Consider the following 16,092-nt stretch of genomic DNA (forward strand, 5'->3'; position numbering starts at 1 on the left):
ACTCCACACTGGGATGCTGCCAGCAAACAGTAGCCTAACCTTTATCTCCCTTCTGCCTGCACTGTGCTGGCCGGGAGGGGCGGAGGAGGCTTCTGCAGGAGGGTCTTGGCTCTTCCAGGCTCGGAACCTGGGGCGGCAGTATACCCAGTACAGACGGCCCACCGTGTTTCTCCCTGAGGAGTGACTCCAGAGCACAGACACATTCACCCAGGGAGGGATTCCAGCTCCACCTGGTCTTCTCCACTGAGACGCTGAGCTAATCGAGACTGGGCCCAGGAAGAGTTCTTAAGAAGAGGAAAAGCCAAAGCCACAGCAGAATAGAAAAGGAAGGAAGAGAAGGAATGAATGCAGTGAGGCCATGTGAGCTTAGGACTGGTGAGAAAGAGATGGTGTCAGCTCTGTGGGTTCTTCAGGGAAAAGAAGCCAAAGATCCAGGTCAAGGAGCAAAGGCCTAAAGGCAAGGAGAGCATCTGGGAGAAGGGGGACTTGTAAAGGAAGGGGCAAGATCCATGAACGGCAGGAGAGGACTGAAGAGTGGAGGTGAGAACATGAGTGAGATCCAGAGATGGGAAATGAGACAGCTCAGCCCTCATGATGGAGAGCGCGGACAGGCTGTCCCCGCAGCCAAAGGCTCCTGAACCGCTGAGAGTCAGAAAGAAAGTTCCATATTCCTATTCCAGGGCTCATTCCTGAGTGTGGCACCTCTTCATCAAACTTATAATTATCTTGGGGGCACCTCACATCACACTCGAGCCAGCAAAGCCTCCTAAGACAGCACCTACTCTGCTCTGTCACCAGGTGCTCCCTAAGCACCTGACATCAGCCAGTCCAGGCACGGGGAGCAGCTGGCCAGGCTCCGTCTGCTGCTCTCTGACCAGGTTACAGGGTGGGGAACACAGAGACCCCCAGTCTTGGGGAGCTGCCCATCTGCCTGCCCAGAGGGCTGTGCAAATATTCCCATTTTCTAAGGGTGCCACGATGTGAGCGAGGCTGAGAACCGCTGGTCTACCGGAAAGTAAAAGAGGAAAAACAAAGACACAAGTGGTGAATGCACATACTAAAACCCTGCCCAGCCACTCAACCAGTCTGCTCACGGCAGCCTAAAAGTCACTGCCTTTTGAACTTCTTCAGCAGCAACAGGACTTACTTGAGATTCAACCTGGATAAGCGCTGCCCTAGGCACATAAACAGGGACACGGAACTTCTGGAGCATTCTGTCTCGTGCCAAGGCCCCATTCATTCTTCTTGGGTTTCACAGTGTCTCTTGTGCCATTTTGGAATAGATTAACACTAGTCATCCTAACCCCAATCCATTTTAAGAAATACAGAGAAAAGGCCAGGGCCCATTATTGGGCCATGAAAGCAGAAGACTATTTAGCCTTTATTAGAAGTCTAGCAGAGCTAAAAGTTGATCAGTTTTTTAAAGGAAGGGAGCTTAGATGAGCCAAATTCTAGACTTTTTTCTGGTAAAATGAAAAGAAAGGAAGTTCCACTATAATGGGAATGGCACTGTCCAAGTGAGTCTCGCCAGGATGGGCACTGATGTGTGAGAGAGACTGGTTGGTAATGAAGGTGGCGTTTCAAGAGAGACGAGAGATGGAGCCGGGAGGCACAGGGCTCCGGACCGTGGGAGGAAGGTTTACTCAGACAGGCGCAGCCGCTATTCTGAAGCATGCATCTGTATTTCGAGAAACATCATTGGGGAATACAGTAGGCAAGAGATAACTCTGATTCCATGCCACCACCCTAAAACAGAATTGCTTCAGAATATTCTGAAAGACTAAGAGTTGAAAGGAATGGAGGCTGCAGAAAAAGCTTAAGCACATTGTTACAACAATTTACAAAAGCAATTGATCTAAGCCATGCGAGCACTTGGGTGTGCAGCTAAAAGAAAAGAACGAAGACCAAAGATATGTTTTAAATGTGCAGGATCAGTTCTCCTGTGGAGAGCCAGGCTTCTAAAGGTGGGAGTTTTGTTTTTTTGGATTTTTGGGGATTTTTTGGTTTGTTTTTGGGTTTTTTTGCTCTCCCTTTATTATTGTTTTGTGGGGCATCTTTCTCAGCTTTGAGCTGGTGGCCGTGCCAGCTCTGGGTGGCTCCCTCCAACGACAAAAGCTCATACTGCTTCTTGCTTCATGCTGAGAAGCAGAGCTGGCCAGCATGCTGCTCTCTGGGGCCCAAGAGCCAGAGGTTGTCACCTTCTCAGAGGGAGAGGCCATGGCCATCGTCCTGGCCCAGGGTTTCAGATGCGGCTGCCAGACCTGAGCCAGACCAGTCTTCAATGCTGCAGGGGCAGCGATACTACAAAAGCTTGGTTGGTTACAAAAGACACCAAAGGCTGATAATGCGCCCAGGGCCAAGGATGACTGGAAGGCTGGTGTGGGGGCACTGAGGAAACGGGTCCTGCATCTTTAAAACTTGAAAAGAAAACAGTCCAAATACAACCATCTCAACTTCTAGGTCCATGTGTTCTTAAATGAAAATGGAAAAACAGTATATATATTATATATATATATATATACGTGTTATATATATATAAATGTGAAAAAAGTTTAGTCAGTTATTTTACGATAAATAACAAAAACAAATAAGCATGCCTGTTAGTTCTGTCTCTACTTGAAATTCTAATTAAAGGGACATTTTTGGTAATTACGGTAGTAAATTCAGTCTTGACAAGAACATTTCGAAAATACCATTTTCTGAAAGCTATTTTTTGTGAGAAGTTTTCAACAATATGTTAAGGGATAAATGGAAACTAGTTTTAAATATTTCATTTTGGACAAAAAAATCCAGGCTTTTCATTTTGAAGCAGCAAACTTGTTCTCTAACATTAATTCCTCCACCAACAAGAGAACACCTTGCCATCTGGGTCTTGGCTTGCTTCCCACTGAAGCCTCTCCTTTGTCTGGAATGGTCTTCTGATCACCCAAATAATCACATAAATGGCCAGAGGGCCTTCTTTAGCTGTTGGCCTTAATGCTCTAGCTGATATGGAAAGCATCCTGCAAACACTGGGCTTGCTGGAGACACTATCACTGAAACCAATGTGTTGGCCAAGAACTACTTAGGAAATAGATTACACTGACCACCAGCTGGAGGGACAACTTGGTCAAGTAGTTTCATGCTGGTTTTCTTCCAGATTTTCTTTATTACAGCTCGGAGTTCCTCATTAGCTTGTTCCAGGTTCCCTGAATTAAAAAGCAAGAGGTGAAAACAAGCCCTGCTTCTTCACCCAGCAAAACCTTTCTCACCATGGCTACTTCCCTCCCAGCCTGAGCTGGATTAGAGATGGCCCTCGGATGGGGCTCCCCTCCCACGAGGCTCTCCCGAGTCAGGGGCACGCACATTTCCTATATTTAGCAGACAGTTATCAAGCCTGCCAATGGGCAGTCATTCCACTGTGGGGACCATCATGTTTTACTTTGGAATTCAAGGCCCAATTCAATCTGGTCCTGTCCTACCTTCCCACAGCCAAGACCTACTCCTTTCCCACAGCTCCCAGCCTAGAATGCCTTCTGCTCCTTTACTGGCTGTTCCAAATCCTGCCTCCGTCCTTGACAATCCAGACTAAATTTTACCCAAGTAAGACTCTCTCAATTCCTACTGCGTGTACTTGTCAGTGCCACATAATCTTGGTCTCTTATTATATGAGCTGATACTTGTCTCCTCAACTAACATGGCAGTATGCAAGACCATCCTGCCTTCTGCACACTGCAAGGAGTACATGTTAGCTTGTAGAGGCTCGTTTTGCTGGATAGATCCACCCTGACCTCTGGGGATGCAAGAAAACAGCTGCCCACTGACTCTACACACATCCCATGCTGGCCCCTCTTCCCTCTCCTCCACCAAGTGCGTCACAGAGTTGGCTCCCTCCCAGTCTCCACTTCCTCAGCTCCTGGTCACTCCTCGACCTGCTGCCATCTGCTTTCCATCCCACCTCTACAGTCGCCACCCAGCCAACCCCATGGCCACACTCCAGGGCTTGTTCCACCAGGGCTGAACAGGGCCAAGAGAACCACTCTGGTTTGGTCTCAGCTGTGAAGATGCTGGTCCTGATAGTATTTCCCAAGTGCCAACGATGTGCTAGCACTACAGAGAGGGTCCTGCAGACATCACCTCATCCCATCCTCAGGACCTCCCCCAACGCAGGAGTATTTATTTCCTTTTAATAGAGAAAGAAACTACTGCTCCCTGCAGGTCACAGAAGCAGCAAGGGACAGCTGGACGAACTCATCTGTGATGCTTCTGCCTCTGCCCTGGTCTCCCACCTGTTCCTCCCGCTCTGCAATCAGCAGTGGCATGAGTCACCTCAAAACTTTCTGGGACAAAGTGAAGCATAAGGGAAGGAAAGTAGGAATGAGGCAGGCAGGGACAGCCAGCTGGCCCTCGTTCCCATTATACTCCCGGCCTCCTGTCCCAGGGCCTCTCCTTTGACAGGAAAAGGCCCAGATGCGAGGAGGCAAGGTGGAAGGGGGCATCTCCTCCCTCTTCTACCACCTGTGCTGCTTCTAGGAAATGCTCACCTTCGGTCTTGATTTTAAGAGCTGTTCGAACCAGAGCAAAGAGCGTTGCATTAAACATGACTGTCCCGTCACTGTTCAGAGGCATGTTCATGGCAACAAGTCTCTGTAAACAGAAAGAAAAATTTCTTAATAGGATGCGAATGACTGATGACAGCTGTATCCCTTCTTGATGTTTATTCTGTTTATCCCTCACCTCTTTCCTAGTCAACCCTCAATTCAATACAACAGCTATTTGGGGAGCACCTACCATCTGCACTGCTCTGAGATGACCAAGATTAAAGCATTAGTCACGAGACACAAATGCTGGCACTCAGAAGGCGTGTTTTGTTTTTGTAACTTAATTGCTCCATCACCTTGCTGTTGCAGCATTCTTCTCTATTTCTCATTAACCAGCTCTGTGTCTTGGGGGCACATCCTTAAGGCTGCTGTGAGGGTAAAATGATGTGCCAGATACAACAAGCCAGGCACAGGGCCTGGGACTTAGGTTCTCAAACCCTGAGGGTCTGTCATCATTGCTAACAAAGAGAGCGTCTTTCAAGGACCCTGTCCCGGTGAGACCATTGTTTAGTGTTTTGTATGAGTCCACGTGGTCTTCCAGACTAGGATCCCTTCCCTCTCCTGGCCCCTCTAACACAGCACTGAGAGTCGGAGAGGATGTGGGTTAGTGACACCCTCCACTCTCTGGGCCCCGTTACCTAACCTGTAAATGCAGATGACATGCCCACACCAAAGGGGCTGCCCATGGATTAAAGGGGATCATGAACACAAAGATTTCAGCCTGATGCCTGGCACATGATAAGTGCTAAATAAGTAGTACTTATAATTGTTAATAGTTTCTGATTTCTTAAATTTGACTGACAGAGTGCCCCAAGAAAAAAGATTTTTGCAACTTTTTCTCCTTCCTATGAATGCACTGGAATCTTGTGTTTACATGACTCACTCCACCTAAATTTCTAGTCCTATTACCGACCAGCCCTGTCTCCAAAACCAGCGCAGGCAGCCAGGACAGCCTGGACGTTCATTTGCTTTTCCTGGCAGGTTCCAGAGTCTGCAAAATGGAGCCTATATGATCAATTGGTATTCTTGCTGTACTTACGTAGGTAATTGGACCAAATTTATTGAAACTAAACGTATTTTCCAAACCAGTTAGTCCTAATTTGGCTATCGTTGGGAAAAATGAGGATGATTTTAGTGAGAAACTGTGTTTCAGTAGAAACTATAAGACACATTTATGGCTATCAGATTCTAGTTTTGTTAATTGTCTTCGAGGTTTTTGTTTTCTACCTGTAAACTAGACTGGATTCTGAATTCTTCTAGTCTCCTGAAATATGTGGCTACAAATCTCCACACTATGTTTTCAATTTTTTTCCGTCATTTTCCTTTGGAATCATTGAGAACTGAAACCACACTTTTTCCTGAAGCCCTGCAAACTGAAGCCGGATAACTTGATATAAATGTAGAGATCACCATGATAGCATTCTTGTTACTATGTAAGCCACTCAAACAGATACCTGAATATCCGATGACATCACGAGAGACATTTCAAATTGCAAAAGATGCTTCGACCCTGATACCTAGAAATCTTCTTGACTAGCTGCTCCCTGGACTCAGAAACTGGTTTATAATTTGCTTCAACCATTAACCTTGTTTTTCTTTTTGTTTCCATAGAAAGACTTCTTACCAAATACCTGGTTGCTTGCTTCCACAGTATAGGCCTAGTTTTGGGAGCCCACCTGCATCACCACATCCTGAAATGAATTTAACTGGACTGATCTATTATCAGGACTAAGAAACGTGTTCAGTGAGATGGAACAATCTACCACCTCAGCTTCTGGACTATGAAACTTCAAGAAGTTTCAAAAGGACTGAAACTTTTTAAAGTTTCAAAGTTGGGACTCTCGGGGATCAGAATTGGCCACCCCAAAATGTGACTCTTTGCCTTGATTATTTTTAAGAACAAAAGACTCTGAAAGAAACTTTGACCTCCCCTGCTAACTGCCTAAAAGAAATTTAAGATAAAAGGCCCATCCCTAGGACGAGCCATCACCATATACAACTCTGGGTATCTATAGGCTGGGAAGATCCTTGCTAAGCCCACTCTTATCAAAGTTCTGTTTACCAAACGTTTGCTTTTCCATCACCATGTGAATTGCCTTCTTGCCGTTGAAGTTGCAAACTAATACACCTAACACCCTCCTTTGTCCTTAACTGAAGATATTTAAGCTGGCAGTTCAGCCACTCTGGCGAGTTACTCAGTTTTCCTGGGTCTCTCCCACGTACACATGTTATAAAGCTTTGTTTGATTTTTCTCCTGTTATTCTGTCTCATGTCACTTTAATTTGTCACCCAGCCAGAAGGACCTAGAGTGGGTAGAGGAATTTTCTTCCTCCCCTACATTTGGTACCCATCTTGTTCTTGGAAAGCAGAAAAGAGGCTGGTACTGAGAAATTTATGGAAAAAGTCCATTTCTGTGGCTTATTCTCTACCTATATCCAGAGTCCAGGCAAGAACAAGCAAGGACCCCAAGGACTTGCCAATGGGCCTTTCTTAACTTGCATGGCAGGGAACGATGAGTTTGGTTCAGAAGATTTCTTTGAAAGCTTAAAATACATTGTAGACTCCATTCTGTTACCTTGGATTCTGTCTAGAGCTGGCCCAGGACCCCTGGTGTGGTAGAACTCCTGACCCTGGAATCCCCTAGGATCTGTGTGGGGAGGGGAGCAGTTGTTGGGGAGACTGGCTAGATTTCTACAGGGTAGAGTTTCAACAGGCAAATCTTGCATTTCTCCTTTAAAAAGGGGAATCCTTTTAGGTTGCAACAACTAACACAATGTGGGTCACCGTGAGCTCTATGGAAGGAAAATCAATCTCAACTGTGGCTCACAGAGACATGGTCTGATGTGCCAACTATGGAAGTGGGGTGGGAGATCTGGATCCATCCCTGAGTGATGCATGGCTCATCAGGAAAGGAGCCCGTGCAAAGTGGTTGCCACAGAGCTCTGGCAGCAGAGAAGCTGTGTGATCCACACATCACCACGTCCACCATCACAGAAGCTATGAAATATCCAGGTCACCAAGTCTTCTCCATTCTCCTTCCTAAGTAGATCTCTAAGCCACTCCCCTGCTCTCTATTCCCACTTCCCTGCCCTCACTCTGCCTTTTGTTACTTCACACTTAAGACAACCACAGCAGCTCTCCTGGGGGTTCTCCTGTCTCTAGTTCACTTCTCACTGCCACGAGTCAACTTTCTAAAGTTGAAGTCTACTCATGTTTCTTCCACAGGACTCAGCATGGCATAGAAGGCTCCTCACAGCTATGCTCAGCTTGTGCCAGTGGCCTTCTGCCACTTTCTCTTATGTTCTAGCCACACCAATGACTTCCTATTCTCCTGCCTCCATGTCTGGGCCCTCTGTGCTCCCATTCTGCAATGCCTGTCTCGCTCTGACAAAGTCCTACTTCTCTCCTTCTGGACCTGACACAAACGTCACCTTCCCCTCTATCCACCCAGTGGCAAATTACATAATTCCCTTCCTATTCTTATGTTGGCTGAAAGGGTGTCCTAAGAGTTACGTATTGGAGAGTTCTTCAAGGACAGGAACCACATGTTATTCACCTGCATCTCCAGAGCCTGACAGAGTGTCACTTAGTGTTTGTTGAATGAAGCAGGGAGCGCCTGCAAGACAGGCTGTCAGACACACAACCAAGACACTTACGACAAATAGAACTGGCAAGCAATAGGATATATTGGAATACGTGAGGAAGCCATTTGGTGTAGACCTAATTCTGCCTGACTTTGTTTTTCCAAAAGCGCCTGACTGTGGCTATCGGGCACGCATTGTATATCTGCTTTAAACATTTGCTATAGCAAGAACAAATGCCCTTAAGATAAAGGTGCAACTTCCCCCCACATTGGCATTTCCTTTAGGATAAGCATCTTTCTTTAGGCTAGGAACTGATTGCTGTGCTCACCTGTGACCACCCAGCTCGAGACAACAGACCTGCCACCCTGCTGTATCCACCGAGACAGCAGACCTACCTGCTGTTTCCATCAATCACTGTGCCAACAGAGCAGTCTCTCGACTACTGTAAAAGGGACATTTCAATCATATGTGAAACATCCTCTTTGGGGGTATATAACCACTTTGTACGCCCTACTTCTTTGGTGCCCTTTCTTCCTTCGGGGAGAAAGGCCCCAGGCCATGGTCCTCACAGTTTAGCTCAGAATAAACTCACCCAAATTTTCATTTATAGATTGGTTATGGATGATTTTCATCGACACTTACCTTACAAGCTACTCTGTGTGGGCACAATTTCCCAAACCCCAGGGGAGGCTGGATGCGGCGCAGCAGTGTCACCACATCGAGGTGCTTGATCCTTCCCCTGGAGACAAAGTATGACATGAGATCCAGGGCAGCACGAACTGGCCCAGCTTCCAGTCCATCCCACCTTCCACAAAAATCACAGCCAACATTCCAGAAACAGCCCACACAAACCAGATGGAATCCTTTGCAACCTACTTTGCCTCAGGGTCATATTCTGACCATATTCTTTTGAATTCGTCTAAATGGTGAGGCCCCAGAATAGACCAGTCCCGGGTCAGATAATCAAAATTATCCATGATGACTGCTACAAACAGATTGATGATCTGAAAAAGCAAATCAGAAGGAGTGGGCTTCAGCTGTAGTGGGATGGGTTGAGTTAGAGCCTAGTAAGTACTTCCTAATTATAAGGGTCGTGAAACTTTTGAACCCATTTCTCCAAGAGAGGCTGTAAGAACATTCTTTCTGGAGAATGTTTGAGAAAAAGGCAGGCTTCTAGTTTTCCAAAATAGCTTTGGTGTAGTCCCAGGGAAGGAACGGGGATGTATTATCTAGCCTTAAAAGCATACTGCAGTTTTACAATTTCATTGCCACCAGATAACTCACACTTAAGTCACTGCTACTCATAGTGGCTTTGAAATTTTTACAAAGGAATCAGCAGCCTAAGAAGCTGGGTGTGACTGCCCAAAGCCTGTTAGTTAGCATGAAATGCCTGCTCACAACAAAGGCAGCAGTAACACTTGCCTGATTAAGGAAAAACCTCCGACTGCCAAGTAGAGAGTACACTGCTCATCATCACAAAAGACCCCATAGCAATTTGACAGGGCAACATCACTGGTCTGCATCCCAGCCGCTACACAAACATCTATCAATCAAGAGGAGGAGCTGTTCTGATCACTTACCAGAAATGCGCAGAGCATGTAAAAACTGATGAAATAAACAATGGCGAAGTTGCTGCCACACGTGTACTCCTCCCCGGGGTTGTAATCCGACTCGGGGTCGCAGAGCTTCCCCGGGAGGCAGGCCAGCATGATCTCCTGCCAGGCCTCACCCGTTGCACACCTTTTTTAGAGTAAGCAAGGAAAGGGTTTTAGTAGGGGAAGAAGGGATTTGAGGCTTAGACTTTTAAGAAATTTTAAGAAAAAAGTTTTTAGTTAGAGCAAAACCCAAGTAATTTGGGGAAAAGCCAGTCTGAATTAGTAAAAACCTGAAATCCCTGCTTATTTTCAAATGCAACTTATCTCGGTCAGTGGAGGCCCTGCTACAACTCCCTTTGATCTATAACAATCATTTGATACAGGCACATCAATTCTTTCATATAAATGGAGTTTGTTTTTGTGTCTTCTCTACTTTAAACACTTACACTGTAATTTTTTAATGATTATTAATTATTTTCTAATCACCTAACATCTGACAACTTGACTAGATCCCTGTTCAATTTTGTTGAAAGCAAAGAACTGGAAACTACCTAACTTGCAAGTGACTTGCTATCCAGTCACTAGAGTCATTAGAAATTACTTGTATGATTTCTAGAAAGTTCTTTCACCTTGAGGTACCTTGTTTACAAAGTTAATTAACTGGGGTAAATCCCATAAAATTTGAACTGTACACCTTAGGATGTTCTCCATTGGCGGTGCAAAAGGCCTTTATGTTCCTGCTAAATGTCGGTGTTTCTGGTTGTGTTTAAGTACGTGCTCCCATGCGTAAACATAAGTCCTTCAATTCTCCAGGTGGCCCTTCGTAGACCTACTAACTCCCAAATGGAAAAACCTTAAGCCAGTCACAATCTGAACGACCACCGCAGTTTCAATAGTGCAGCAAAATGCCCCTGTGCCTGGAATGCTAGGGTCTCTGTGTAAGAATACAAACACAGTCCTCTGTCACTCTGGAGCCCAGAGCTAGAGACACGCCCAAGTCAGACGCAGTCACCTGAAGAGCAGCAGCACCGCCTGGGGAAAGGTCTGGAAATTGTTGTTCCTGTTGATCTGGTTGTTATCTCTCATGGCAACTTTCCCAAACATCTAGGTGAAGAATTAATAAGAAAAAAAGGAACAGATTTTGTCATACCAAAAAAATCCCATATGTGAATTTAGAACTGACTCAAGTCTGATCAACACCCACGAGGGCTTTCTCACGTGCTTGGCACTTCGTTCGTTCAACAAACATGTGCTGGACGTGACTGAGTGGTGGGCATTGCGCTAACCACTGGGAACATGGTGAAGTCAGGCACATTCTACCCTCAAGGAGTTCCTACCCCGGGGAGAACACAAAGGTAACCAGACAGGCCACCCCTCCTGATGAGAGCTGGGATGGTCCAGCTGGACAGGAAAGCACAGGAAAGGCTCACATATCTGAGGCTGGGAGCTTGGCCAGGGAAGGCCTCCTGGGGTGACATTTAGGTCCAGAACTGAAGGTTAAGTAGAAGCCTGCCAAGTGACAAGGAGGGTGAAGAGTGTTCCAGACAGAGGGAGCACCACCTGCAAAGGAGCAGAGGCGCCACACACAGGTGCTCCAGGAAATGAACGAGTGTGCGCAGACAGAGGTCGGGCTGCAGACACGCACAGGGGCCGGTGGGCAGGGGCTTGTGGGCCACAAGAGGAGGGTGGGCTTTACCCTAAGAGCCAGGGGAAGTTAGTAAATATTTTACTCGTGGGAATTATAGAAGCAGACTGACATTATAGAGGAGCCTCTGAGTGAACCGTGGTGGTATGCGCAATGCGGTTCACAGTTCCCTGAGACAACTCTTGTTTTGTGTGAGAACATCATGTCGTAAAAGACCCTTCAGGGCACACAGCATCACACACTGCTGAATTACAGGGGCTCCAGTGTGCTGACTCTTCGTTTGTGACTCCTGGGAAGATTCCTAGCGACGTGCAAGTATTTCTATGCCTTCAGAATAAGAAAACAAGCACAACCATTTCCCTGCCGCTGGAGGACCGCCTCTGTCACTCACATCCCTCCCTTATCTGAAAGACGCATGTGAACCAGGGGAGAATGTGGCAGAGAGGCCAACGGGGAGGTCCAGCCCTGCATGTGCTCACCACTTCCCTCTCCGCCTGGAGGCTCTGCCCCTCACTCACCCAGTTCGTGTTAGGACTTAGCTGTTAATGAAGCCCCAGTCACTTTTCCCAGCCCAAGAGGAGCTGGGAAGTATCCTGCAGCCCCTCAGCCAGGGTCACAGAAAGGTCTGGTTTCACGCTTCTTCCTAAAGGGATGCTCCTGAGGCAAGATGATGGCTCCAGTTCAGCCCTCATCATAGCATCTGGAAATCGTTTGTTTCAAGTGAGACTCTCACTTGGTTACAATAACCATTTCCTGTTGCTAAAATCAACTATGGGTTTTCTCAATCAGGTGACTCTCCCAAGACTCAGATGAGGGTGAGGGGTACCACTAACTCCAGCTTTCTGTGGCATATTCCAACCTCTCCTTGCTCTTCTGAGCCTGGTCCTCTCTGGCACAGGCCCTTTCCTGTGGAGCTCTCCTACAAGCCAGGGTTTTCTCATCTCCAGACCTCTTCAGCAGCCAAGGCATTTAGCTGAAAAATAATGACCTTGTCTTTCCATTCCACGTAGCCAAAGTATATCTTGCCACAGATTTGGGGCTACCCAGCCAAGGGGACCCTGGGGAGAGGTGGCTGGAGCTTACCTGCATGCCAATAACTGCATAGATGAAGAACAACATGGCTATGAGAAGGGCCACATAGGGGAGTGCCTGAAACAGAGGAAGCACGTGCCTCAGCGCAGGCCTCTTGCTGCCGGGAATGCTCAGGCGCAGACCCAAGACCCACATGGGGCCACATGCTTTGCTTTTCCGTGTTATATTGAAAGGACATCAACAGTGAGTAAGGACTTCTTAAACCCCAGCCCAGCACCACGACCTCAGGCCTGAGTATACCAGCCACATGCACACCTAGTGTTACGAAGCTGCAGGCAGGATGTGCTTTCCAGAGCCATTAACAGTGTATCCTGATCCTGAACAGTGTCAAGGGAGACACATCACTCTCATAATGATGTTTAAATTCATCATTGCATCCCTTCATTGAAATTATCGTAATTGATCAAACCATTCCAGAATACTGGACGTTCAGATTGCTTCCACTTTGTTTTGTGGGCATGTTTGGGGTTGGGGCAAGGGGCTACTGTAGATCATGTTGCAAAGGAACATCTTTATGCAAAATCACCTTGTGTCTGCTGAAGTATTTCCTTAGGGTGAAGTCTTAGGAGTGGAATTACTGGGTCAGAGGGGAAGAACCACTTTCTGGCTGTTGCTGTAGAAAGCAAGATACCTTTCTTAAAATGCACCCTTTCTGAAAGAACCACAGAGTCGGGGGTTGAGCTAGGGAAGAAAATGAGCTAGCTGGGTGGTCAGCAAGCCTGGGTTCTCTTAGGAACATCAAATACAAGTAAACGGGTCAGGTTAGACCCCCAGTCCTTTAACTCAACGTTTCTCAACTGCTTTTCTACCTCATCTCATGTGACAGAAGACGTCCACATGTATGGCACAGCTCCAGGGAGGGCCCAGACTGTTAAACCTAATGCCAATCACACATACTTAAAGTGTCCACTTTCTCTCCTGAGAAAGGTCATCAGAAAGCCAGTGGCTAAAAACTTTCCAACCTGTGCCAGCTCTGGATCTGTGGCTGCCAGCCTGGTCTGGTGCAGTAGCACCATCCTGACAGCTGGCCTGGTTAATAGACTCCCACAGGGTTCGTTTCAGACTTTCCTCACCATATCCATATGCATTTTCTTCCCAGATAACCAAATATTTCAGAATTCTGTTGGCACTGTTTCTCGGTTTTTATGAACCACTACTCTCTGACATGACTTTATCTACAGTGACCAAGTCTTTAAAAAAAAAGTTTAATAACTGCTCTTATTATTGCATGAATTCCTTCTATTTTTATAGCAGTTCATTCAGAAACTTTGGTAACAACTGTCTAGGATTTTATCTGTTACCAAGACTGAGGCTCACCTGTCTGAGGGCCCCCACTCTGCCCCGCCTCTCCCACAGGTGCATTCCAGTTCCTCCTACGACCTCATTTTCCCCAACAGGACTTGTGATTTTCCTTCATTAAGTTCTTGGATCTGCCTCCTTCCCCAGATGCCATTCCTTCTCCTCTTTATGCATTAAAATCCTTCCCAACACAGAAAAATGCTTCCTGGGATGTTGACACTCAGAGATGGAGGGTGGCAGTGTGAACTTTTCCTTTATATATCTTTGGATAGCTTCATTTATTAATGGGAGTATTTATTACGTTTGAATTAACAATAGTCAAATAACAAAGAAGCAAGGATTCATGATTCACTTGCTAATGTTTCTGCATATCTACAAATTCCCTATATGGGTGCACCTTTTAACAAGAAGAGATGACAAATGAGACTTGGCTTATGCCTAAATGTCCTCAACTCTGTAATCTGTCCAGACAATGGATAACCCAGAGACTGGTGATGGTATGCTGGCTCAGGGGAAGTGGTCTCTGATTCGTATCTAGACTAGTTGACAGACAGGACAGTTGCGGCCTTATGAGGAGAAGCCATCCTAGCAAGAGGCTGTTAGGCTTCCAGGAGTCCACTGGGACCCTCACTCTAAAACATCACCATCCCACACTGGGCAGCCGGGGGAGGACTGAGGAGCTTGGAGGCTCTATCTCTATCAGTGTGGGAAATATTGCAGATCTCTCAGCTGCTGGTCCTCACTGCTTTCATTTTTGTTTCCTTTAAGCAACTAATCTTATTTGATTTACCCAGGTAATACTGGGCCGGGTGTCTCCAGCATTCCATATTCGCTGTTGACTCAGGTGGTCATGTGACCCAGGTGGTCACAGTAGTCATGCAGAAGGGAGTCTGGATCCTCCACGACACGGGACAATCACTGACTTACATATGATCTTCAAAGACAAACAGAGAAGCCCTTGGCATGGCTCTTACCTGGAAGGACTTAATAAAAGTCCACAGCAATGTCCGGATGCCTTCCCCCCTGCTGAGAAGCTTCACCAATCGCATCACTCGGAAAAGACGGAAAAAGGTGATGGAGATTCTATTGCTCTCTTCAGAGTTCTGAAGGGTTATCATGGAGAGGTCAAACCCAATGGAAAGTAGAACATGCAACACTTTCAGAAAAACAGCAACAGATGCAAACAAAGGTGATAGAGGTAAGAATTGAAGATGTGTTTCTAGGGCCTTTTCACCTTAAAAAGCATGATGTGAAAGGAAAAGTTACATGCTAACAACACAGGGCTTGGAAAACTGCGTCCACACAGCACATGCATGTCCACGTGGCCTGGCGTGTTAAGAGGAGAACGCTGGGCTGATCAAGAGAACTGGACACTAACGATGAATGCAAACCACTGCAGACACCGTTCTAGAAGGACAACCATGGAGAATACAGAAAAACTAGTGGAAAACTCAACATCGTCAAATAAACTCAAGGAAAAGGCCCAGCCCCTGGGGACTCATCACTGATCTTACCCCTGGAGTAGCAGTTGGGACAGGGACATTTTCACTTTCAGTTGGCTTTAAGAAATCAAAGATTGAACACACATTAATGAACTGGGAATGAAGCAGTGGTTCAGGAGGACATCCCCCTCCCCCTTTGGAAAAATTTGTGGTTAATGTCCTGGGACCACATGCCTGCTCCCTCCCTGAGAAAATGCCAGGGGCGCTGCTTGGAACTGGACTTGGTTGGGCAGCCACTGACACAGGCTCGGACACCTTACTTTCTAATGCACAGCCCAGGACAGGCTGCTCCAAGGCTGACAGACATCCAGTAAAAGATAATGCTGCAAGACCTCAGTGTCCCTAAAGACAGAAGTGCAGAGAGGGACTCTGATCCTCGTGGGGACACTGCTTAGTCAGGACTGTGGGTCTCAGCAGCAGGCCACTCCTAACTCCAAGGAATCGAATGACTCTATCAAACGGGGCAGAATCATGGCAGCTGCCGTAGCCCACAGACCTCCTGGACCACAGTCTGTTCTGGGACGCACCCTTGGGCAGTATGTGTCCAATGATGCCGTCTCTGGCGGGGCTGCTGAGGAGCTGAACAGACTGAGTCAGTGTGAGTAGGAGAGAGGCTGGTTTCCCTACAGAAGCCTTCATGGCCCAACCTACAGCTCAGACTGTTGTCAGAGAAGAGAAAGCTCAGCTCCATATGTATCTTGGGAAGAAACAGCTTAGGATCAGCTCGCCTGAGCTCCAGCAGTTCCATCTCCTCTGAGGTCTGGCTGGGTTCCTGTAGCTCAGGCCCCAAGATGC

At 46.8% G+C, this 16,092-nt stretch overlaps 1 protein-coding gene across 18 annotated transcripts in view; it reads right to left on the reverse strand.

The window, feature by feature from the left end:
* Positions 1-16,092, reverse strand: part of CACNA1D (calcium voltage-gated channel subunit alpha1 D) — a 319,702-nt gene that overhangs the window by 27,273 nt on the left and 276,337 nt on the right. For 9 of the 18 annotated variants that reach the window (XM_070492880.1, XM_070492877.1, XM_070492878.1 and 6 more), the window contains 9 exons: positions 15,310-15,354; positions 14,770-14,898; positions 12,488-12,553; positions 10,772-10,863; positions 9,745-9,904; positions 9,041-9,168; positions 8,807-8,903; positions 4,524-4,626; positions 3,087-3,188 (listed from right to left, as the gene is read on the reverse strand). In XM_070492880.1, coding sequence (XP_070348981.1) covers positions 3,087-3,188; positions 4,524-4,626; positions 8,807-8,903; positions 9,041-9,168; positions 9,745-9,904; positions 10,772-10,863; positions 12,488-12,553; positions 14,770-14,898; positions 15,310-15,354 — 922 coding nt within the window. The remainder of the gene's footprint in view (positions 1-3,086; positions 3,189-4,523; positions 4,627-8,806; positions 8,904-9,040; positions 9,169-9,744; positions 9,905-10,771; positions 10,864-12,487; positions 12,554-14,769; positions 14,899-15,309; positions 15,355-16,092) is intronic. The other 9 variants (XM_070492885.1, XM_044755118.2, XM_070492883.1 and 6 more) reach the window with 1 other exon arrangement.

Source organism: Equus asinus, chromosome 21 (genome assembly GCF_041296235.1).
Source record: "Equus asinus isolate D_3611 breed Donkey chromosome 21, EquAss-T2T_v2, whole genome shotgun sequence".
Taxonomy (NCBI): Eukaryota; Metazoa; Chordata; class Mammalia; order Perissodactyla; family Equidae; genus Equus; species Equus asinus.